General features: G+C 45.7%; 1 protein-coding gene across 1 annotated transcript in view; it reads left to right on the top strand.

Moving 5' to 3' along the window:
- Positions 1 to 24,819, top strand: part of LOC132817303 (rhotekin-like) — a 63,641-nt gene that overhangs the window by 12,982 nt on the left and 25,840 nt on the right. Inside the window, exons 2-3 of the mRNA XM_060827717.1 lie at positions 7,272 to 7,471; positions 20,565 to 20,626. Of these exons, the coding sequence (XP_060683700.1) occupies positions 7,272 to 7,471; positions 20,565 to 20,626 (262 nt within the window). The remainder of the gene's footprint in view (positions 1 to 7,271; positions 7,472 to 20,564; positions 20,627 to 24,819) is intronic.

Here is a 24,819-nt window from a genome sequence, read left to right on the forward strand (position 1 = left end):
GAGGAGAGGTTGACTGAGCTCGGACTTTTTTCATTGGCGAAAAGGAGGGGGAGAGGGAACCTAACTGAGGTAAACAAGATAATGAGAGGCATAGATAGAGTCGCTAGCCAGAGACAATTTCCCAGGGCAGAAATGACCAACACGAGGGGTCATAGCTTTCAGCTGGTTGGAGGAAAGTATAGAGGGGATGTCAGCGGCGGGTTCTTTACACAGAGAGCTGTGAGAACATGGAATGCGTTGCCAGCAGCAGTTGTGGAAGCAAGGTCATTGGGGACATTTAAGAGACTACTGGACATGTATATGGTCACAGAAATATGAGGGTTTGTACATTAGGTTTACCTCACATGAGGATCAATGGTTGGCACAAAATCATGGGCTGAAGGGCCTGTTCTGTGCTGTTCTGTTGTATGTTCTAGGTTCTAGATGTACAGCACGGAAACAGACCCTTCGGTCCATCCTGTCTATGCCAACCAGATATCCAAAGCCAATCTAGTCCCACCTGCCAGCACCCGGCCCATATCCCTCCAAACCCTTCCTATTCATATACCCATCCAGATGCCTCTTAAATGTTGCAATTGTACCAGCCTCCACCACTTCCTCTGGCAGCTCATTCCATACACGTACCACCCTCTGAGTGAAAAAGTTGCCCTAAGGTCTCTTTTATATCTTTCCCCTCTCACCCTAAACCTATGCCCTCTAGTTCTGGACTCCCTCGCACCAGAGAAAAAACTTTGCCTATTTACTCAATCCATGCCCCTTATAATTTTGTAAACCTCTATAAGGTCACTCCTCAGCCTCCAACACTCCAGGGAAAACAGCCCCAGCCTGTTCAACCTCCCCCTGTAGCTCAGATCCTCCAAACCTGGCAACATCCTCGCATATCTTTTCTGGACCCTTTCAAGTTTCACAACATCTTTCCAATAGGAAGGAGAACCAGAATTGCACACAATATTCCAACAGTGACCTAACCAATGTCCTGTACAGCCACAACATGACCTCCCAACTCCTGTACTCAATACTCTGACCAATAAAGGAAAGCATACCAAATGCCTTCTTCACTATCCTATCTACCTGTGAGTCTACTTGCAAGGAGCTATGAACGTGCACTCCAAGGTCTCTTTGTTCAGAAACATTCCCTATGACCTTACCATTAAGTGTATAAGTCCTGCTAAGATTTGCTTTCCCAAAATTCAGCGCCTCACATTTATCTGAATTAAACTCCATCTGCCACTTCTCAGCCCATTGGCCCATCTGGTCCAGATCCTGTTGTAATCTGAGGTAACCTACAATTTTGGTGTTATCTGCAAACTTACTAACTGCATCTCTTATGTTCACATCCAAATTATTTATATAAATGATGAAAGGTAGAGGACCCAGCACCGATCCTTGTGGCACTCCACTGGTAACAGGTCTCCAGTCTGAAAAGCAACCCTCCACCACCAACCTCTGTCTTCTACTTTTGAGCCAGTTTTGTATCCAAATGGCTAGTTATCCCTGTATTCCATGAGATCTAACCTTATTAACCAGTCTCCCATGGGGAATCTTGTCAAATGCCTTACTGAAGTCCATATCGATCACATCTACTGCTCTGCCCTCATCAATCCTCTTTGTTACTTCTTCAAAAAACTCAATCAAGTTTGTGAGACATGATTTCCCACGCACAAAGCCATGTTGACTATCCTTAATCATAGAACATAGAACACAGAAAAATACAGCGCAGTACAGGCCCTTCGGCCCTCGATGTTGTGCCGACCCAAGCCCACCTAACCTACACTAGCCCACTTTCCTCCATATGCCTATCCAATGCCCGTTTAAATGCCCATAAAGAGGGAGAGTCCACCACTGCTACTGGCAGGGCATTCCATGAACTCACGACTCGCTGAGTAAAGAATCTACCCCTAACATCTGTCCTATATCTACCACCCCTTAATTTAAAGTTATGCCCCCTCGTAATATCTGACTCCATACGTGGAAAAAGGTTCTCATGGTCAACCCTACCTAAACCCCTAATCATCTTGTACACCTCTATCAAGTCACCCCTAAACCTTCTTTTCTCCAATGAGAACAGCCCCAAGTGCCTCAGCTTTTCCTCATACAATCTTGAACTCCATTTGCCACCTTTCTGCCCAACTCTGCAGCTTATCTATATCCCTCTGTAACCTGCCACATCCTTCCTCACTGTCAACAACTCCACCGACTTTCGTATCATCCGCAAACTTGCTCACCCAACCTTCTAGCCTCTCCTCCAGGTCATTTATAAAAATGACAAACAGCAATGGTCCCAAAACAGATCCTTGCGGAACACCGCTAGTAACTGCGCTCCAAGATGAACCTTTACCATCAACTACTACCCTCTGTCTTCTTCCAGCCAACCAATTCCTAATCCAAACCTCTAATGCACCCTCAATGCCATACCTCCGTAGTTTTTGCAGTAGCCTACCATGGGGAACCTTATCAAACGCCTTACTAAAATCCATATACACCGCATCTACTGCTTTACCCTCATCCACCTCCTTAGTCACCTCAAAGAATTCAATAAGGATTGTGAGGCACGACCTGCCCTTCACAAAACCATGCTGACTGTCCTTGATCACATTATTCCTATCCAGATGTTCATAAATCCTATCCCTTACAATTCTCTCTAAGACTTTGCCCACAACAGAGGTAAGACTCACCGGCCTATAGTTACTAGGGTCATCCCTACTCCCCTTCTTGAACAAGGGAACCACATTTGCTATCCTCCAGTCTTCTGGCACTATTCCTGTAGACAATGACGACATAAAAATCAAGGCCAATGGCTCTGCAATCTCCTCCCTTGCTTCCCAGAGAATCCTAGGATAAATGCCATCAGGCCCAGGGGCCTTATCTACATTCACCCTTTCCAGAATTTCCAACACCTCTTCCCTACATAGCTCAAAGTCATCCATTCTAATTAATTGTGACTCAATATTCACATCAGCAACAATGTCCTGTTCCTGAGTGAATGCTGACGAAAAGTATTCATTCAGTGTCTCCCCAATTTCTTCAGCCTCCACACGCAACTTCCCACTACTATCCTTGACGGGACCTATTCCTACCCTAGTCATCCTTTTATTCGTGACATACCTATAGAAAACCTTTGGGTTTTCCCTAATCCTACCAACTAAGGACTTTTCATGTCCCCTCCTTGCTGCTCTTAGCTCTCTCTTTAGATCCTTATAACTCCCAATCGCCCCAACTGAACCTTCACGCCTCATCTTTACATAGGCCGCCCTCTTCCCTTTCACAAGGGATTCCAATTCCTTATTAAACCACGGCTCCCTCACACGACCCTTTACTCCCTGCCTGACTGGTACATACTTATCAAGGACACTCAGTAGCTGCTCCTTGAACAATCTCCACATATCGATTGTGCCCTTCCCTTGAAGCCTACTTTTCCAAGCCACGCATCCTAAGCCATGCCTCACCACATCATAATTTCCCTGCCCCCAGCTATAACTCTTGACCTGCAGTGCACACTTATCCCTCTCCATCACTAAAGTAAAAGTCACCGAGTTGTGGTCACTGTCCCCGAAGTGCTCACCTACCTCCAATTCTAACACCTGGCCTGGTTCATTACCTAGAACCAAATCCAGTATGGCCTCACCTCTTGTTGGCCTGTCTACATATTGTGTCAGGAAACTCTCCTGCACACATTGGACAAACACTGACCCATCTAACGAACTCGAGCTATAGCTTTCCCAGTCAATATCTGGGAAGTTAAAGTCCCCCATAACAACCACCCTATTACTTTCACTCTTCTCCTGAATCATCCTTGCAATACTTTCCTCTACGTCTCTAGGACTATTAGGAGGCCTGTAGAAAACTCCTAACAGGGTGACCTCACCTTTCCTATTTCTAAGCTCAGCCCAAGCTACCTCACATGGTAAGTCTTCATCCATCGTCCTTTCCACCGCTGTAATACTATCTTTGACAAGCAATGCCACACCTCCCCCTCTTTTACCCCCACCTCTGACCCTACTAAAACATTTAAACCCTGGAACCTGCAACAACCAATCCTGTCCCTGTTCTACCCACGTCTCTGTAATGGCCACAACATCGAAGTCCCAGGTACCAACCCACGCTGCAAGTTCACCTACCTTATTTCTTATACTTCTGGCATTGAAGTATACACACTTCAAGCCACCTTCCTGTTTACAGGCACCCTCCTTCGAGATCGATGCCATGTTCCTAACCTCCCTACACTCCAGGTCCTGTACCCTAAAGCTACAGTCCAGGTTCCCATGCCCCTGCAGAGTTAGTTTAAACCCTCCCAAAGAGCACTAGCAAACCTCCCCCCAAGGATACTGGTGCCCCCCAGGGTCAGGTGGAGACCATCCTGTTTCTAGAGGTCCCACCTTCCCCAGAAAGAACTCCAGTTGTCCAGAAACCGGAATCCCTCCCTCCTGCACCATCCCTGTAGCCACGCATTTAACTGCTCTCTCTCCCTATTCCTCGACTCTCTATCACGTGGCACGGGTAACAAACCAGAGACAACAACTCGGTTCGTTCTAGCTCTGAGCTTCCAACCTAGCTCCCTGAAAGCCTGCCTAACAGCCTCACCCCTCTTCCTACCTATGTCGTTGGTGCCAACGTGGACCACGATCTGGGGCTGCTCCCCCTCCCCCTTAAGGATCCGGAAAACACGATCAGAGACATCACGTACCCTTGCACCTGGGAGGCAACATACAAAACGTGAGTCTCTCTCGCCCCTCACAAAACCGCGCTTTTTAAAAAAAAACCTGTCAAATTTAAACCGTTAAACAAACGTCACCGAGCTTTCAAGCAGCCACTGCCAAACAGCCCTTACCTGCTCCGCTGAGAGAGTGAGAACAGGTGTTGTCCATTCTAGAAGGAGTGAAAGTGGACAAGTTCCCTGGGCCGGATGGGATTTATCTGAGGATTCTCTGGGAAGCTAGGGAGGAGATAGCAGAGCCTATGGCTTTGATATTTGAGTCGTCATTGTCTACAGGTTTAGTACCTGAGGACTGGAGGATTACAAATGGTGTGCCCTTGCTCTCTTGAGTAGAGAGCAGTACCTGGGCAGCAGAGTTGTCCCAGGTAATTATAGACCAGTGAGCCTTACTTCTGATATAGGAAAGATTTTGGAAAAGATTATAAGAGATAGGATTTATAATCATCTAGCAAGCAACAATTTGATTTCAGATAGTCAACGTGGTTTCATCAAGGACAGGTCGTGTCTCACAAACCTCTGAGCTTTTTGAGATGACCAAGCATGTCGATGAAGGTAGGGCAGTTGACGTGGTATACATGGACTTCAGTAAAGCCTTTGATAAGGTTCCACATGGTAGGCTGTGGGAGAAAATGCAGAGGCATGGAATGGAGGGTGATTTAGCAGTTTGGATTAGAAACTGGCTTTCTGAAAGGAGGCAGCGAGTGGTGGTTGATGGAAAATATTCAGCCTGGAGTCCGGTTACTAGTGGTGTGCCACAAGGATCTGTTTTGGGACCACTGCTGTTTGTCATTTTTATAAATGACTTAGACGCAGGCATAACATAGGTGGATGGATTAGTAAATTTGCAGATTCGCTAAAGTTGGTGGAGAAGTGGTCAGTGTGGAAGAATGTTACAGGTTGCAGGGGGACTTGGATAAACTGCAGAATCGGGCTGAGAGGTGGCAAATGGAGTTCAATGCAGCTAAATGTGAGGTGATGCACTTTGGGAAGAATAACAGGAAGGCAGAGTACTGGGTCGATGGAAAGATTATTGGTAGTGTGGATGTGCAGAGGCATCTTGGAGTCCATGTACATAGATCCCTGAAAGTTGCCACCCAGGCGGACAGTGCTGTTAAGAAGGCATACAGTGTGTTAGGTTTCATTCGTACAGGGATTGAGTTCTGGAGCCACAATATCATGCTGCAACTATATAAAACACTGGTGCGGCCACACTTGGAATATTGTGTACAGTTCTGCTCCCCATATTTTGGGAAGGATGTGGAAGCATTGGAAAAGGTGCAGATGAAATTTACCAGGATGTTGCCTGGTTTGGAGGGAAGGTCTTATGAGGAAAGGCTGAGAGACTTGAACCTGTTCTCATTGGCAAGAAGGTGGCGAAGAGGGGATTTGATTGAGACATACAAAATGATCAGAGGATTAGATAGGGTAGACAGTGAAAGTCTTTTTCCTAGGATGACGACGATGACATCAGTGTGTATGAGAGGGCACAACGGCAAACTGATAGATTTAAGACAGATGTCAGAGGCGGGTTCTTTACGCAGAGAGTGGTAAGGGTGTGGAATGCACTACCTGCTAATGTAGTCAACTCAGTCGCATTTGGGAGATTTAAACCATCCTTAGATAAGCACATGGATGATGATGGGATAGTGCGGGGAGATGGGCTTAGATTAGTTCACAGTTTAGATTAAAGTGGTGCTGGAAATGGAAAGCAGGTCAGGCAGCATCCGAGGAGCAGGGAAATCGACGTTGATTTTCCTGCTCCATGGATGCTGCCTGACCTGCTTTCCATTTCCAGCACCACTCTGATCTAAATTCTGGTTTCCAGCATCTGCAGTCCTGACTTTTGCCTTAGATTAGTTCACAGGTTGGCATAACATCGAGGGCCGAAGGGCCTGTTCTGTGCTGTAATGTTCTATGTTCTATGGAGATGAACCAAATGACTGGGATAACCTGCTGGGTATAAGAATCACATGCCAAGGGTCTAACCAATGTAATAAATCATCTAAAACTGTTCAAAGTAATTAATGTAGAGAGGTCATAAGTTATCAAGGTGTTAGTGTCAGAACAGGACAGTAAGGAAGATATGGCAGATGCAGAACAGTGTGGTGGGGTCACATGAAGCACGACCTGGTTGAGGCCATCTTCGTAGGGATGGAAGGTGGCTCTCAGTCTCTGCTCAGTGATTCTGTGTTGTGTACCTCGAAGGAGGATGCTGTACTGAAGGTCAGAGGCTCAATGTTCCTGACCACTGAAGTGGTCCCCAACTAGGAGGGGACATTCATGTCTGGTGGTTGTGGCCCGATGTCATAAGTGATACTTCAGTGATACAACTCAAGTTGCAGCAGCTGCTCTCATTGTAAAACTACAGCAAGGGCACTGTGCTCTCAGGAACATGTGCTTAGCTCGTCAACTGGAACAAATAGCATCTTCTGGCTAGCTGTTTACATTCTTAGAGCTCACTCATTTAAATCTGATCTGGATACTCACAGAACCTCTGCTATGCCATGATTTGTTTTCCTGCTTTTGATAAAGTCCTGATTACTCCCATGTTTTGCAGGACAGTGATTTCCAAAAGAAGATTGATTATGAAATCCGAATGCGAGATGGGACGTGTAAACTGTTGGCAGCCTGTACACAGAGAGAGCAAGCACTGGAGGCAGCTAAGGGTCTCGTGACCTGCAACACTCGCATAATGGCCTACATGTCAGAATTGCAAAGAATGAAGGAAGCTCAGGTCAGGCAGCGGAGGGTCAGACGGTAAGTAACGACATTTACACCAAAGGATGCTTTCGGAGTTTGAGCAGTGAGTTCCAATGGATTCACTTCATGAAGTTATGGAGAATAGAGGGAATTTGGCCGAATGTTTTCAGAGGGAAGTGCACATACCTTAGATAACAATCAGCAGTAGGGGAGGTGATAGGTTACTGGTGTTATCACTGGACTATTCGTCAAGAGACCGAAGTAAGCTTCTAGGGACCCAAGTTTGAATGCCATCACAACAGATGGTGAAATTTCAATTCAATAAAATTCTGGAATTAAGAGTCTAATGATGACTGTGAATCTCTTTCCAGTTTTCAGAACAACCCATCTGGTTCACTCATGTCCTTTAGGGAAGGAAGCAGCCATCCTTACCTGATCTGGGCAATATGTGTTTACAAGTCCAAAGCAGGGTGGTTGACTCTTAGATACCCTCTGGGATGGGCAATAAATGTTGGCCTAGCCAGCAGCACCCTCATCCTATGAATAAAGTTTTTAAAAATGAGAACAGAGAACATTCCACCACAGTACAGGCCCTTTGGCCCTCAATGTTGTACCAACCTGTGGAACCAATCTGAAGCCCATCTAACCTACACCATTCCATTCTCATTCATATGTCCATTCAATGCCCATTTAAATGCCCTTAAAGTTGGTGAGTCTACTACTGCTGCAGGCAGTGTGTTCCACGCCCCTACTACTCACTGAGTAAAGAAACTCCCTCTGACATTTGTCTTATATCTATCACCCCTGAACTTAAAGCTATATCCCCTCAGGGAGAAGTGCCAAAGGACTGGAGATTGGCTTAGGTGGTTCTGCTTTTTAAGAAAAGTGCAGAAATGAACCAGGAAATGACAGACCAGGTTGGGAAGCTATTGGAGAAAACTCTGAAGGAGCAAAGTAATATCTACTTGAAAAAGCTTGGGTTAATTAGGGATAGTTAGCATGGCTACATCAGAGAAGGGTCATGCCTAATACATTTGTAAGAATCTTTCAAAGTTATGTTCAATTGTGTGGATGAGGGAAGTTCATGTAGTTGATGTAGTTTATGTGGATTTTGACAAGGTCCCACGTGGCAAACTGGAAAGATTAAAGCACATGGAATTGAGGGAAACTTGGTGAGACAGATCAGAAACTGCCCTAGAAAGTGTAGTGGTAGAAGGCTATTTCAGCGACTGGATGCCGGTGTCCAGTGGTATGCCACAAGGATCGGTACTGGGACCATTCTTGTTTGCTATATCATTGATATAAATGGTTCGTAGCGAAGAAGGTGATTGTAGATTACCGGAAGCTCTAGATGGGTCAGATGGGCAGGCCAGTAGCAGATAGTATTTCACCCTGATAACTGCAAGGTGTTACACATTGGAAGAAGAAACAAGATAAGAGAATATTTAATGAATGACAGGACACTGGGTACCTTTACAGCACAGGGATCTTGGCAGGTAGTCATTCACACATCCCTGAAGTTGGCAAAGTATGCAAACAGGTTAGTGAAGGCATTAGGAACACTTGCTTTTGTCAGTTGTGGCAGAGTATAAGAGTAAGAAGATAGTGTTGGAGATATATAGAGCATTGATCAGGCCACAGCTGCAGTACTGTGTGCAGTTCTGGTCACCTCCCTATGGGAACGACATGATAGCAGGAGAAGGGGTACAATGGAGCTTCATCAGAAATTGTGTTGTAAGGAGAGACCAGATTGGCTTGATTATTTTCTTGGAGACAAAAGAACTGCAGATGTTTTTGTTTGACAGCAGAAAGACTGAGGGGGATATGATTGAGGTGTTATAAGATTATGAGGGGTATGGGCAGGGTGAATAGGAAGCAGCAGGGCACAGTGGTTAGCACTGCCTCACAGCGCCAGGGACCCAGGTTCAATTCCAGCCTCGGGTGACTGTCTGTGTGGAGTTTGCACATTCTCCCTGTGTCTGCGAGGGTTTCCTCTGAGTGCTCTGGTTTCCTCCCACAATCCAAAGATGTGCAGGTTAGGGTGAATTTGCCATGCTAAATTGCCTGTAGTGTTAGGTGCATGAGTTGGGGTAAATGTAGGGAAGTGTCACTAGGTGGGTTAAACTTTGGCTGGTCAGTTTGAACCTGTTTGGCCAAAGGGCCTGTTTCCACACTGGAGGGAATCTATTCCCCTTGGTGGAGTGGTCAAGCACAAAAGGACATGATATTTGAGTAAGGGACAGGAATTTCAGAGGGGATTTGGGAAGAATTGTGGTGGGAATCTGGAATGCACTGCCTGGAAGGGAGTGGAGGCTGGAAATCTTACAACCTTTTAAAAAAAAACCTTTGAATGACCACTGCAAAAATCATAACATCGATAAGTATGGGGCAAATGCAGGAAATTGGGATTTGTGTGCTTTTAGTGATAGTTAAATTGGTGCAGACTCAATGGGCCCAAGGACTCTTTCTACCCTGTATGACTCTATGAGATTAAAACGAGAGAGAGAGAGAGAGAGAATGAGACCATAAGAAGGAGGTTATGATGTGGGAAAGGTAGAGGACTCATCTTCCTCTTCACTTCTCAGTTGTCAAATAGGATTATTTTCAACTCCTTTGAGTGTTGTGACTGTTAGACATGAGACAGGCTTTCTTGAAGTTCAAATCAGTAAGAAAGATAAATGTTTATTTAAACAGCGTTCCAGGATTTAAAAGTGGAGTATACACTCATTCCCTTTAGTACATAGACACACAGAGAAAATGATCAATTATAGAGATGAGTCATGCACTCAATTGTTAGCAGAATAACAAGAAGCAAAAACATATGATTAAATCAGTCCTTTATTTGAGATGTATTGCTGCTGTCCTCTATAATTTTACCTTGACGTTCTTTGGAGATTGAAAAAAAGTTGGGCTTCCGGACAAATTTGTGGCTGAGTTTCTGTGGAGACAAATGTTTGCCAGTGAAGACAAATCAGATGTTCCCTAAGAAGCTGGGATGACTGGTTGTACTGGGAGGAGAAAGTGAGGTCTGCAGATGCTGGAGATCCGAGCTGAAAATGTGTTGCTGGAAAAGCGCAGCAGGTCAGGCAGCATCCAAGGAGCAGGAAATTCGACGTTTCGGGCAGAAGCCCTTCTTCAAGGGCTTCAAGGGATTCCTGAAGAAGGGCTTATGCCCGAAACGTAGAATCTCCTGTTCCTTGGATGCTGCCTGACTGATTGTACCGGACAGGAATCATTTCTTGATCCCCAGACTTGCTATTCTCTGGTTTGTTTTTGGCAGAGATTGATTTGTTGTCGAAAGTCACATCAATCGTGTGCATTGTCTACGAAAATGATTCAAAGTTAGAAGCCATTATTACATTGTGAGGAATGACCATGTGCTGACGCCATGAGCCTGTTTTCTCTGCTGCCTGGTTGTAAGTTTGAAGCTTGCAGGTGTGAGATTGGGGGAAACCGTAACATTTGAGACTTAGTAAATATTAGGACTTAGGTCTGTCTTGAATTGGCATTCTGGATTTAAAAAATCACTTGTGAATTGAATGTCTAAGTCCTAATGTCATTTATATTTTATTGATTGAGGAGCAGAAATGGCCTCTTGAAAATGTAGCTGCAAATGTGTTGCTGGTCAAAGCACAGCAGGCCAGGCAGCATCTCAGGAATAGAGAATTCGACGTTTCGAGCATAAGCCCTTCATCAGGAATAAGAGAGAGAGCCAAGCAGGCTGAGATAAAAGGTCAATAAAATTATGTTCAATTTTGTTACATCTCATTACTCCACATTCCTGAAATCCTCACGTATCAAGAATCGACCTCGGTCTCTGCCTCTACCGTCTTATCAGGAAAGGAGTTCCAAAACTCTTGATCTGCTGAGAGAAATAAAAATTCATCTCCTTTTTTCTAATGAGCAACTCATGATTTTCACCACTGCACATGAAATTACCTTTTTTTTATCCAGTGGATACAAGCCTGTCATAAGGATGGTAAGGACAAGCCAGGGAACTATAGGCCGGTGAGCCTGACCTCGGTGGTGGGCAAGTTGTTGGAGGGAATCCTGAGGGACAGGACGTACATGTATTTGGAAAGGCAAGGACTGATTCGGGATAGTCAACATGGCTTTGTGCGTGGGAAATCATGTCTCACAAACTTGATTGAGTGTTTTGAAGAAATAACAAGGAAAATTGATGAGTGTGGAGTGGTAGATGTGATCTATATGGACTTCAGTAAGGCTTTCGACAAGGTTCCCCATGGGAGACTGGTTAGCAAGGTTAGATCTCATGGAATACAGGGAGAACCAGCCATTTGGATACAGAACTGGCTCAAAGGTAGAAGACAGAGGGTGGTGGTGGAGGGTTGTTTTTCAGACTGGAGGCCTGTGACCAGTGGAGTGCCACAAGGATCGGTGCTGGGTCCTCTACTTTTTGTCATTTACATAAATGATTTGGATGCGAGCATAAGAGGTACAGTTAGTATGTTTGCAGATGACACCACTATTGGAGGTGTAGTGGACAGCGAAGAGGGTTACCTCAGATTACAACAGGATCTTGACCAGATGGGCCAATGGGCTGAGAAGTGGCAGATGGAGTTTAATTCAGATAAATGCGAGGTGCTGCATTTTGGGAAAGCAAATCTTAGCAGGACTTTTACACTTAATGGTAAGGTCCTAGGGAGTGTTGCTGAACAAAGAGACCTTGGAGTGCAGGTTCATAGCTCCTTGAAAGTGGAGTCTCAGGTAGATAGGATAGTGAAGAAGGCGTTTGGTATGCTCTCCTTTATTGGTCAGAGTATTGTGTACAGGAGTTGAGAGGTCATGTTGCGGCTATACAGGACATTGGTTAGGCCACTGTTGGAATATTACAATTCTAGTCTCATAGAACATAGAACATTACAGCGCAGTACAGGCCCTTCGGCCCTCGATGTTGCACCGACCTGTCATACCAACCTGAAGCCCATCTAACCTACACTATTCCATGTATGTCCACACGCCTGTCCAATGATGACTTAAATGTACTTAAAGGTGACGAATCTACTACCGTTGCAGGCAAATCATTCCATACCCTTACTACTCTCTGAGTGAAGAAACTACCTCTGACATCTGTCCTATATCTATCACCCCTCAATTTAAAGCTATGCCCCCTTGTGCTCACCGTCCCCATACTTGGAAAAAGGCTCTCCCTGTCCACCCTATCTAACCCTCTGATTATCTTATATGTCTCTATTAAGTCACCTCTCAACCTTCTTCTCTCCAACGAGAACAGCCTCAAGTCCCTCAGCCTTTCCTCGTAAGACCTTCCCTCCATACCAGGCAACATCCCAGTAAATCTCCTCTGCACCCTTTCCAAAGCTTCCACATCCTTCTTATAATGTGGTAACCAGAACTGTACACAATACTCCAAGTGCGGCCACACCAGAGTTTTGTACAGCTGCAGCATAACCTCATGGCTCCGGAACTCAATCCCTCTATTAATAAAAGCTAAAACACTGTATGCCTTCTTAACAACCCTGTCAACCTGGGTGGCAACTTTCAGGGATCTGTGTACCTGGACACCGAGATCTCTCTGCTCATCTACACTACCCAGAATCTTACCATTAGCCCAGTACTTTGCATTCCGGTTACTCCGTCCAAAGTGAATCACCTCACACTTGTCCGCATTAAACTCCATTTGCCACCTCTCAGCCCAGCTCTGCAGCTTATCTATGTCTCTCTGTAACCTACAACATCCTTCGTCACTATCCACAACTCCACCGACCTTAGTGTCGTCTGCAAATTTACTAACCCACCCTTCTACGCCCTCATCCAGATCGTTTATAACAATGACGAACAGCAGTGGACCCAACACTGACCCTTGCGGTACGCTGCTAGTACCTGGACTCCAGGATGAACATTTCCCATCACCCACCACCCTCTGCCTTCTTTCAGCAAGCCAATTACTGATCCAAACTGCTATATCTCCCACAATCCCATTCTCCCGCATTTTGTACAATAGCCTACTGTGGGGAACCTTATCGAACGCCTTGCTGAAATCCATATACACCACATCAACTGGTCTACTCTCATCTACCTGTTTGGTCACCTTCTCAAAGAACTCAGTAAGGTTTGTGAGGCACGTGCTGACTATCCCGAATCAAATTATTCTTTTCTAGATGATTATAAATCCTATCTCTTATAACCTTTTCCAACACTTTACCAACAACTGAAGTAAGGCTCACTGGTCTATAATTACCAGGATTGTCTCTACTCCCCTTCTTGAACAGGGGAACCACATTTGCTATCCTCCAGTCTTCTGGCACTATTCCTGTAGACAATGACGATTTAAAGATCAATGCCAAAGGCTCGGCAATCTCCTTCCTGGCTTCCCAGAGGACCCTAGGATAAATCCCTTCTGGCCCAGGGGACTTATCTATTTTCACACTCTGCAGGATTTCTAATACCTCTTTCTTGTGAACCTCAATCCCACCTAGTCTGGTAGCCTGTATCTCTGTATTCTCCTCGACAACATTGTCATTTTCTAGAGTGAATACTGTCAAAAAATATTCATTTAGTGCTTCCCCTATCTCCTCTGACTCCATACACAACTTCCCACTACTATCCTTGATTGGCCCTAATCTTACTCTCGTCATTCTTTTATTCCTTAAATACCTATAGAAAGCCTTAGGGTTTACCCTGATTCTATCCGCCAACAACTTCTCATGTCTCCTCCTGGCTCTTCTGAGCTCTCTCTTTAGGTCTTTCCTGGCTACCTTGTAACCCTCAAGCGCCCTAACTGTGCCTTCACATCTCATCCTGACTTTTTCCTCTTGACCAGAGATTCCACTTCCTTCATAAATCACGGCTCTCGCGCTCTACAGCTCCCTCCCTGCCTGACAGGTACATACTTATCGAGGACACACTTTTCCTTAAATAAGCTCCACATTTCTAATGTGCCCATCCCCTGCAGTTTCCTTCCCCATCCTATGATTCCTAAATCTTGCCTAATTGCATCGTAATTGCCTTTTCCCCAGCTGTAACTCTTGCCCAGTGGTATACACCTATCCCTTTCTATCACTAAAGTAAACATAACAGAATTGTGATCACTCTCACCAAAGTGCTCACCTACTTCCAAGTCTAACGCCTGGCCGGGCTCATTACCCAGTACCAAATCTAAAGTGGCTTCACCCCTTGTCAGCCTGTCTACATACTGTGTCAGGAAGCCCTCCTGCACACACTGGACAAAACCTGACCCATCTATAGTACTTGTAATATAATGTTCCCAGTCAATATTTAGAAAGTTGACGTCCCCCATGACAACTACCCTGTCTCTCTCATTCCTATCCAGAATCATCTTTGCTATCCTTTCCTCTACATCTCTGGAACTATTCAGAGGCCTATAGAAAACTCCCAACAGGGTGACCTCCTTTCCTGTTTCTAACCTCAGCCCTACTACCTCAGTTGACGAGTCACCAAACTTCTTTTCTGCAACCATAATACTGTCCTTGACTAACAGTGCCACACCTCCCCCCTTTTACCATCTTCTCTGATCTTACTGGAACATGTAAACCTTGGACCCTGCAATAACCATCGTGTCCGTGCTCTACCCATGTCTCCGAAATAGCGACAACATCAACATCAACACCCCAACCCATGCTGCAAGTTCACCCACCGCATTCCGGATACTGCTGGTGTTAAAGGAGCACACTTCAAACCAACTGTTTGCTTGGTGGTGCTTCCTTGCAATCTTGAAATCTTAGTTCTGACTGCGGTACTCTCCCCCTCCTGTATAATCTAACTGCGGTACTCCCCACCTCCTGTATAATCTAACTGCAGTACACCCCACCTCCTCTATAATCTAACTGCGGTACTCTCCCCCTCCTGTATAATCTAACTGCGGTACTCCCCACCTCCTGTATAATCTAACTGCGGTACACTCCCCCTCCTGTATAATCTAACTGCGGTACTCCCCACCTCCTGTATAATCTAACTGCGGTACACTCCCCCTCCTGTATAATCTAACTGCGGTACTCCCCACCTCCTGTATAATCTAACTGCGGTACACCCCACCTCCTGTATAATCTAACTGCGGTACTCTCCCCCTCCTGTATAATCTAACTGCGGTACCCCCCACCGCCTGTATAATCTAACTGCGGTACTCTCCCCCTCCTGTATAATCTAACTGCGGTACTCCCACCTCCTGTATAATCTAACTGCGGTACTCTCCCCCTCCTGTATAATCTAACTGCGGTACACTCCCCCTCCAGTATAATCTAACTGCGGTACTCTCCCCCTCCTGTATAATCTAACTGCGGTACTCTCCCCTCCTGTATAATCTAACTGCGGTACTCTCCCCCTCCTGTATAATCTAACTGCGGTACTCTCCCCCTCCTGTATAATCTAACTGCGGTACTCCCCCTCCTGTATAATCTAACTGCGGTACTCTCCCCCTCCTGTATAATCTAACTGCGGTACTCCCCACCTCCTGTATAATCTAACTGCGGTACTCCCCACCTCCTGTATAATCTAACTGCGGTACTCTCCCCCTCCTGTATAATCTAACTGCGGTACTCCCCCTCCTGTATAATCTAACTGCGGTACTCTCCCCTCCTGTATAATCTAACTGCGGTACTCCCCACCTCCTGTATAATCTAACTGCGGTACTCTCCCCTCCTGTATAATCTAACTGCGGTACTCTCCCCCTCCTGTATAATCTAACTGCGGTACTCCCACCTCCTGTATAATCTAACTGCGGTACTCTCCCCCTCCTGTATAATCTAACTGCGGTACTCCCCACCTCCTGTATAATCTAACTGCGGTACTCTCCCCCTCCTGTATAATCTAACTGCGGTACTCCCCACCTCCTGTATAATCTAACTGCGGTACTCCCCACCTCCTGTATAATCTAACTGCGGCACTCCCCACCTCCTGTATAATCTAACTGCGGTACTCTCCCCCTCCTGTATAATCTAACTGCGGTACTCTCCCCCTCCTGTATAATCTAACTGCGGTACTCTCCCCCTCCTGTATAATCTAACTGCGGTACTCCCCACCTCCTGTATAATCTAACTGCGGTACTCCCCACCTCCTGTATACTCTAACTGCGGTAAACTCCCCCTCCTGTATAATCTAACTGCGGTACTCTCCCCCTCCTGTATAATCTAACTGCGGTACTCCCCACCTCCTGTATAATCTAACTGCGGCACTCCCCACCTCCTGTATAATCTAACTGCGGTACTCTCCCCCTCCTGTATAATCTAACTGCGGTACTCTCCCCCTCCTGTATAATCTAACTGCGGTACTCTCCCCCTCCTGTATAATCTAACTGCGGTACTCCCACCTCCTGTATAATCTAACTGCGGCACTCCCCACCTCCTGTATAATCTAACTGCGGTACTCCCCACCTCCTGTATAATCTAACTGCGGTACTCTCCCCTCCTGTATAATCTAACTGCGGTACTCTCCCCCTCCTGTATAATCTAACTGCGGTACTCCACACCTCCTGTATAATCTAACTGCGGTACACTCCCCCTCCTGTATAATCTAACTGCGGTACTCCCTCTCCTGTATAATCTAACTGCGGTACTCCCACCTCCTGTATAATCTAACTGCGGTACTCCCCACCTCCTGTATAATCTAACTGCGGTACTCTCCCCCTCCTGTATAATCTAACTGCGGTACTCCCTCTCCTGTATAATCTAACTGCGGTACTCCCCACCTCCTGTATAATCTAACTGCGGTACTCCCCACCTCCTGTATAATCTAACTGCGGTACTCTCCCCTCCTGTATAATCTAACTGCGGTACTCTCCCCCTCCTGTATAATCTAACTGCGGTACTCTCCCCCTCCTGTATAATCTAACTGCGGTACTCCCCACCTCCTGTATAATCGAACTGCGGTACTCTCCCCCTCCTGTATCATCGAACTACAATTTCAGTTCCCATCCCCCTGCTGAATTCGTCTGAACTCCCCTGAAGAGCATTAGCAAACATCGCCCCCCCACCCCACCACAATGGGGCTCTTCTGGTTCAGATGAAGACCATCCTGTTTGTAGAGATCCCACCTACCCCAGAAAGTACCTCAATTATCCAAGAATCCAAAACCCTCCCTCCTGCACCATCCCTGTAGCCACATGTTCAACTCCTCTCTCTTCCCTATTCCTTGCCTCACTAGCACGTGGCACAGGCAACAAACCAGAGACAACAACTCTCTTTGTCCTTGCTCTAATCTTGCACCCTCACTCCCTGAATTTCTGCCTTAAATCCCCCATCTATCTTCCTACCTATGTTGTTGGTGCCTATGTGGACCACGACTTGGTGCTGCTCCCCCTCCCCCTCCCCCTCCCCCTTAAGGATCCCAAAAACACGATCAGTGACCTCACAAACCCTGGCACCTGGGAGGCAACACACCAACCATAAGTCTCTCTCGTTCCTACAGAACCTCCTATCTGTCCCCCTAACTATGGAGTCCCCAATGATTAATGTTCTGCTCCTCTTCCCCCTTCCCTTCTGAGCAGCAGGGACCGACTCTATGCCAGAGCCTTGTGCCCCATTACTTTCCCCTGGTAAGTTCCCCACCCCCTACCCCCAACAGTATCCAAAACAGTGTACTGTTGAGAGGAATGGCCACCGGGGATCCCTGCACTGCCTGCTGGTTCCCTTTCCGTCCCGTGACTGTAACCCATCTGCCTTTTTCTTGTACCTGAGAAGTGACTACCTCCCTGTAACTCCTCTCAATAACCCCCTCTGCCTCCCAAATGATCCGAAGTTCATCCAGCTCCAGCTGCAGTTCCCTAACTCTGTTTTCGAGGAGCTGGAGTTGAGTGCACTTCCCGCAGATGTAGTCAGCAGGGACACTAGTGGTGACCCTCACATCCCACATTCTGCAGGAGGAATATTCCACTGCCCTAAACTCCATTCCCACTGTTCGAAATTCCCAAAGAGACTGTTGAAAAATAAGGAATTAAAAAAAAACTCATTACCTTACCAATCTGGTGCACAGAACCTTTTTTTTGGTTAGAGGAGGAGGATGGGTGGGAGACACGACCCGAGTAGTGTTTCGGGTAACGCAACCACACAAATATATAACTTCCCAGAAGTCCTTTGCTCCTCATTCCTATCGGAAAGATGTTGTGAAACTTGAAAGGGTTCAGAAAAGATTTACAAGGATGTTGCCAGGGTTGGAGGGTCTGAGCTGCAGGGAGAGGCTGAACAGGCTGCTGCTGTTTTCCCTGGAGCGTCGGAGGCTGAGGGGTGACCTTATAGAGGTTTACAAAATTATGAGGGGCATGGATAGGATAAATAGACAAAGTCTTTTCCCTGGGGTTGGGGAGTCCAGAACTAGAGGGCATAGACTTAGGATGAGAGGGGAAAGATATAAAAGAGACCTAAGGGGCAACTTTTTCACACAGAGGGTGGTACGTGTATGGAATGAGCTGCCAGAGGATGTGGTGGAGGCTGGTACAATTGCAACATTGAAGAGGCATTTGGATGGATATATGAATAGGAAGGGTTTGGAGGGATATGGGCCGGGTGCGGGCAGGTGGGACTAGATTGGTTTGGGATATCTGGTCGGCATGGACGGGTTGGACCGAAGGGTCTGTTTCTGTGCTGTACATCTGTATGACTCATAGGGATCTACAGTATGGAGAAATGTCCTTGGCCCATCGAGTCCATGCTGGGCAAAAACAATCACTCACTATTTTAATCCCATTTCCTGGCACTTGACGCAGAGCCAGAGATGTCCAAATGCACATGTAAATACTACTTCAGTATGATGAGGGTTTCTACATTTCTCACTCTCACAGGCAGAGAGTTCTAGATTCCTACCATCCTGTGGACCAAAAAGTTACTCATATCTCCCTCGTCATTCATCCCTCTATCAAGGAGACTATTTTTGTAGTCGAGACTGTGGTGCTGGAAAAGCATAGCAGGTCAGGCGGCGTCCTCGGAAAGGAGAATCAGTGTTTCTGGCATAAGGCCTTCATCAAGTTCTTCATCAGTGACTATTTCTGTTGTCATGGTCATGTCTTTTAAAGCAGTACCATGAGTGATAAGAGAAGGTGAGAGGCCAGGGATACTACTGGGACTGGCTCACCTCCTGAATCCCCAAAGCTTATCAATTATCTATAAGGTACAAATGGGGAGCATTCCACCACACTCCTGATTTGTCTCTTGTAGATGGTACACAGGTTTTGGAGAGTCGGGGGGAGTTACTCGCAGCAGTAATCCACGCCTCTTACCTGCTTTTGTGACCACATTTATTTGGCTCATGCAATTCAGCTCATGATCAGTGGTTTGCTGAAAAAACGACAGTTTTATTCTTAAAACTGAATGTGCAACATTGAGTGCTTGTATTTCGGTAAGAATCTATCACATTAAAACAAAACAATATCAGTGAGGTTGGATTTCTGTCTGGGGTCTGCCTTGTCATTGATAATATTAGCAGAGTTCATGTCCTTTGGTCATGACAATTACTTTAATTGGTACTCCACCTCCTTAATTCAATCCCTCCAGCACTGACGCTCAATAACAGCAATGTGAACCATCAACAAGATGGCACTGCAGAAATTCACCAAGGCACCTTGGACAGCACTTTCCAATCTGACAGCTATGACCATCTCAAAGAAATATCTTATTCACATCTTTCCAAGTCAGAATGGTGAGTGGTTGGAGGTACTTTCTACTGCAAGTCATAGATGATTCAGACATGAAGAAGGTTCATTGCTGTATCTTCAGCAAAATGAAGGTGAGAAATGGAAATGTCCTGCCTAAGGCAATGGGTTGGAATTTCTTCACTACTGGACTGCAACTGTTCAACTTGAAAGCCAAATATTGCGGCCTGCAGCAATGAGAGAAAGGCAATTAAATCTGCCTTTCTCATCATTGTCCAAGTCCTGGGAAGGGTGGAGTGCTGGAAAACACACAGCAGGTCAGGCAGCATCTGAGGAGTGAGAGAGTCACTGTTTCGGGCATTAGCCCTTTTTCAGGACCTGATAAAGGGTTATGCCCGAAACATTGACTCTCTTGCTGCTCGGATGCTGTCCTTTCCCAGCACAATACTTTATTGACTCTGACTCCAGTATCTGCAGTCCTCACTATCTCCAAGTCCTCGCACAGAAAGGTAGGACTTCATCAGAAACTGTCTTTTTGCCCATCTCAGAGACGATTTTATTGTTGTTTTCTAGATCATCAGATGCAGGTTTGCTTAAAGATCGATTACCATGCAAGGGGAAAGTCGCCATATCTGGTAAGAAAAGCTCACAAGTATCTTTAATCTCCTGGGATAAATCCTAGCTGTTACAGAAATAGACAAGAGAAAAGTCTGCACATGCATTGTTGGAAGTCTGTTTCAAATATTATTCCTTCGTACTGCTGTAACGTCTTTTTTAGATGTGTGTTTGAACCTTTAAAATATCTCAGTGTTGAATCTATTTTAACTTTGTGTTTTAGTTCCAACGTGGAGCCCTGTGAAAGTCCACGAGTCACCAGCTGCAGTCTCCAATCTCTGTCTGTCAGTCAGCCAATCCTCGACTGATGCTAAAAGCTTGCCTCTAACACCATGGACTCTCATCTTATTTAGCAGTCTCCTGCGCAGCACCTTGTTAAAGGCCTTCTGGAAATCCAAATACATCACTGTTTTGTCTAACTTGCTTGTGACTTTGTTAAAGAATTTGAACAGAATTGTCAGGCATGACGTCCCTTGACAAAGTTGTGTTAACTCAGCCCTATCTTACCGTGCACTCCCAGCACTCCACAATCTCATCTTCAATAAAGGTCTTCAAAATCTTACCAATGACCAAGGTCAGGTTGACAGCCTATAATTTCCAGTCTTCTGTCTCCTTCCCTTCTTAGATTATGGTGGGTTGAAGGATTATGTGGAGTGGGCCTGGGCAAATTGTACAATTCTTTGTAGTGTGGATGTGCAGCGTGATCTCAGTGTCCATGTACATAGATCCCTGAAAGTTGCCACCCAGGTTGATAGGGTTGCTAAGAAGGTGTATGTTGTGTTAGCTTTTATTGGTAGAGGGATTGAGTTCCAGAACCATGAGATCATGCTGTAGCTGTACAAAACTCTGGTGCGGCCGCACTTGGGAAATTGTGTACAGTTCTGGTCACCGCATTATAGGAAGAATGCGGAAGCTTTGGAAAGGGTTCAGAGGAGATTTAGAACATAGAATATATAGTGCAGTACAGGCCCTTCAGCCCTCGATGTTGCACTGACCTGTGAACTATTCTCAGGTCATCCCCCTGCACGATCCCAACATCATCCATGTGCTTATCCAAGGATTGTTTAAATCTCCCTAATGTGGCTGAGTTGACTACATTAGCAGGTAGGGCATTCCACACCCTTACTACTCTCTGAGTAAAGAACCTGCCTCTGACATCTGTCTTAAATCTATCATCCCACAATTTGTAGTTATGCCCCCTTGTACAAGCTGACATCACCATCCTAGGAAAAAAACTTTCACTGTTTCCCTATCTAATCCTCTGACCATCTTGTATGGCTCTATCAAATCCCCTTTAACCTTCTTCTTGCCCATGACAACAGGTTCCTCATAAGACCTTCCCTCCAGACCAGGCAACATCCTGGTAAATTTCCTCTGCACCTTTTCCAATGCTTTCACATCCTTCCTGTAATGGGGTGAACAGAACTGTACACAATATTCCAAGTGTGGCCGCACCAGTGTTTTATATAGTTGCAGCATGATATTGTGGCTCCAGAACTCAATCCCTGTACGAATGAAACCTAACACACTGTATGCCTTCTTAACAGCACTGTCCACCTGGGTGGCAACTTTCGGGGATCTATGTACATGGGACTCCAAGATCCCTCTGCACATCCACACTACCAATAATCTTTCCATCGACCCAGTACTCTGCCTTCCTGTTATTCTTCCCAAAGTGCATCACCTCACATTTAGCTGCTTTGAACTCCATTTGCCACCTCTCAGCCCAATTCTGCAGTTTATCCAAGTCCCCCTGCAACCTGTAACATTCTTCCACACTGACCACTACTCCACCGACTTTAGTGCCGTCTGCAAATTTACTAATCCATCCACCTATGTTATGCCTGCGTCTAAGTCATTTATAAAAATGACAAACAGCAGTGGTCCCAAAACAGACCCTTGTGGCACACCACTAGTAACGGACTCCAGGCTGAATATTTTCCATCAACCACCACTCGCTGCCTCCTTTCAGAAAGCCAGTTTCTAATCCAAACTGTTAAATCACCCTCAATTCCATGCCTCTGCATTTTCTCCAACAGCCTACCACGTGGAACCTTATCAAAGGCTTTACTGAAGTCCATGTCCACCACAACAACTGCCCTCCCCTCATCTACATGCTTGGTCACCTTCTCAAAAAACTCAATGGGGTTTGTGAGGCACAACCTGCCCTTATGAAACCATGTTGACTATCTGAAATCAAATTGTTGCTTGCTAGATGATTATAAATCTTATCTCTTATAAACCTTTCCAAAACCTTACCTACAACAGAAGTAAGGCTCACTGGTCTATAATTACCTGGGTCATCTCTTGAACAAGTGCACATTTGCAATCCTCCAGTCCTCTGGTACTAAACCTGTAGACAATGACAACTCAGATATCAAAGCCAAAGGCTCTGCTATCTCCTCCCTAGCTTCCCAGAGAATCCTCGGATAAATCCCATCCGACCCAGGGGACTTGTCTACTTTCACTCCTTCTACAATTGATAACACCTGTGTGTAACTAACCTCGATCCTTTCTAGTCTAATATCTCGTACCTCATTCTTTTCCTCTATAATATTTGTTTAGCACCACTTCGATCTCCACAAGATCCACACACAACTTCCCCCTTCTGTCTTTGACTGGCCCTATTCCTACTCTAATCATCGTTTTATTCCTCACATTCCTATAGAAAACTTTAGGGTTCTCCTTTATTCTATTTGCTAAAGACTGCTTTTGTCCTCTCTTTGCTCTTCTTAACTCTTTCTTTAATTCCTTCCTAGCTGATCTGTAACTCTCCATCACCTCATCTGAACCATCTTGTCTCATCGTCACATAAACCTCCTTCTTCCGCTTGACAAGAGAGACAATTTCTATTGTAAACGATGGTTCCCTAATCACTTCCTCCCTGCCTGACAGGGATTAACCTACAAGGACACACAATATGTGTTCCTTAAACCAGCTCTACATTATGATTGTCCCCAGTCTGTACATTCTAAGTCTTGTCTAATCCCATTTTAATTGCCCTTGTCCCATTGATCACTCTTGCCCTTTCCATCACTAAATTAAACGTAACCGAATTATGGTCAGAATTATGGTCACTCTCTCCAAAGTGCTCGCTTACCACTAAATCAAACACCCGGCCTGGTTCATTACCAAGCACCAGGTCCAGTGTGGCCTCCCCTCTTGTCAGCCCTTTGATATACTGTGTCAGGACACCCTCCTGCACACATTAGACAAAAACTGATCCATCTTACGATGGGATGTTGCCTGGTACGGAGGGAAGGTTTTACGACGAAAGGCTGAGGGACCTGCAGCTGTTTTTGTTTGAGAGAAGAAGGTTGAGAGATGACTGAAATGAATGATAGAACACAGAACATAGAAAAATGCTGCACAGAACAGGCCCTTCAGCCCATCATGTTGTGCTGAGGTTTAATCCAAATGTAAAATATAGTAACTTTACCTATACACCCCTCAACTCACTGCTGTCCTTGTGCATGTCCAGCAGTCGCTTAGATGTCTCTAATGACTCTACTCCCACCATCACAGCTGGCAATGCATTCCATGCATTCACAACTCTCTGCGTAAAGAACCTACCTCCGATGTCTCCTTTATACCTTCCTCCTAATATCTTCAAACTATGACTCCTCATACCTGTCAATCCTGCCCTGGGGAAATGTCTCTGGCTATTGACTCTATCTAATCCACGCATTATTTTGTATATACCTCGATCAGGTCTCCTCTCTTCCTCCTTCTCTCCAGAGAGAAAACTCCGAGCTTATTCAACCTCTCTTCATTAGGCAAGCCCTCCAGTCCAGGCAGCATCCTGCTAAACCTTCTTTGCACCCTCTCCAAAGCCTCTGTATCTTTCCTATAGTCGGGCGACCAGAACTGGACACAATATTCCAAGTGTGGTCTCACCAGGGACTTGTAGAGCTGCAGCAAAACCTCGCGGCTCTTAAACTCAATCCTCCTGTTAATGAAAGCCAAAACACCATATACTTTCTTAACAACCCTATCCACTTCGGTGGCAACTTTGAGGGATCTATCTACTTGCACACCCAGATCCCTCTGTCCCTCCACACTGCCAAGAATTCTGTCTTTAATCCTATATTCAGCATTCGAGTTCGACCTTCCAAAATGCATCACTTCACATTTATCCAGGTTGAACTCCATCTGCCATTTCTCAGCCCAGCTCTGCATCCTGTCTATGTCATGCTGCAGCCTGCAGTAGCCC

This window comes from Hemiscyllium ocellatum, chromosome 1 (assembly GCF_020745735.1).
Source record: "Hemiscyllium ocellatum isolate sHemOce1 chromosome 1, sHemOce1.pat.X.cur, whole genome shotgun sequence".
In the NCBI taxonomy this organism is placed as follows: domain Eukaryota; kingdom Metazoa; phylum Chordata; class Chondrichthyes; order Orectolobiformes; family Hemiscylliidae; genus Hemiscyllium; species Hemiscyllium ocellatum.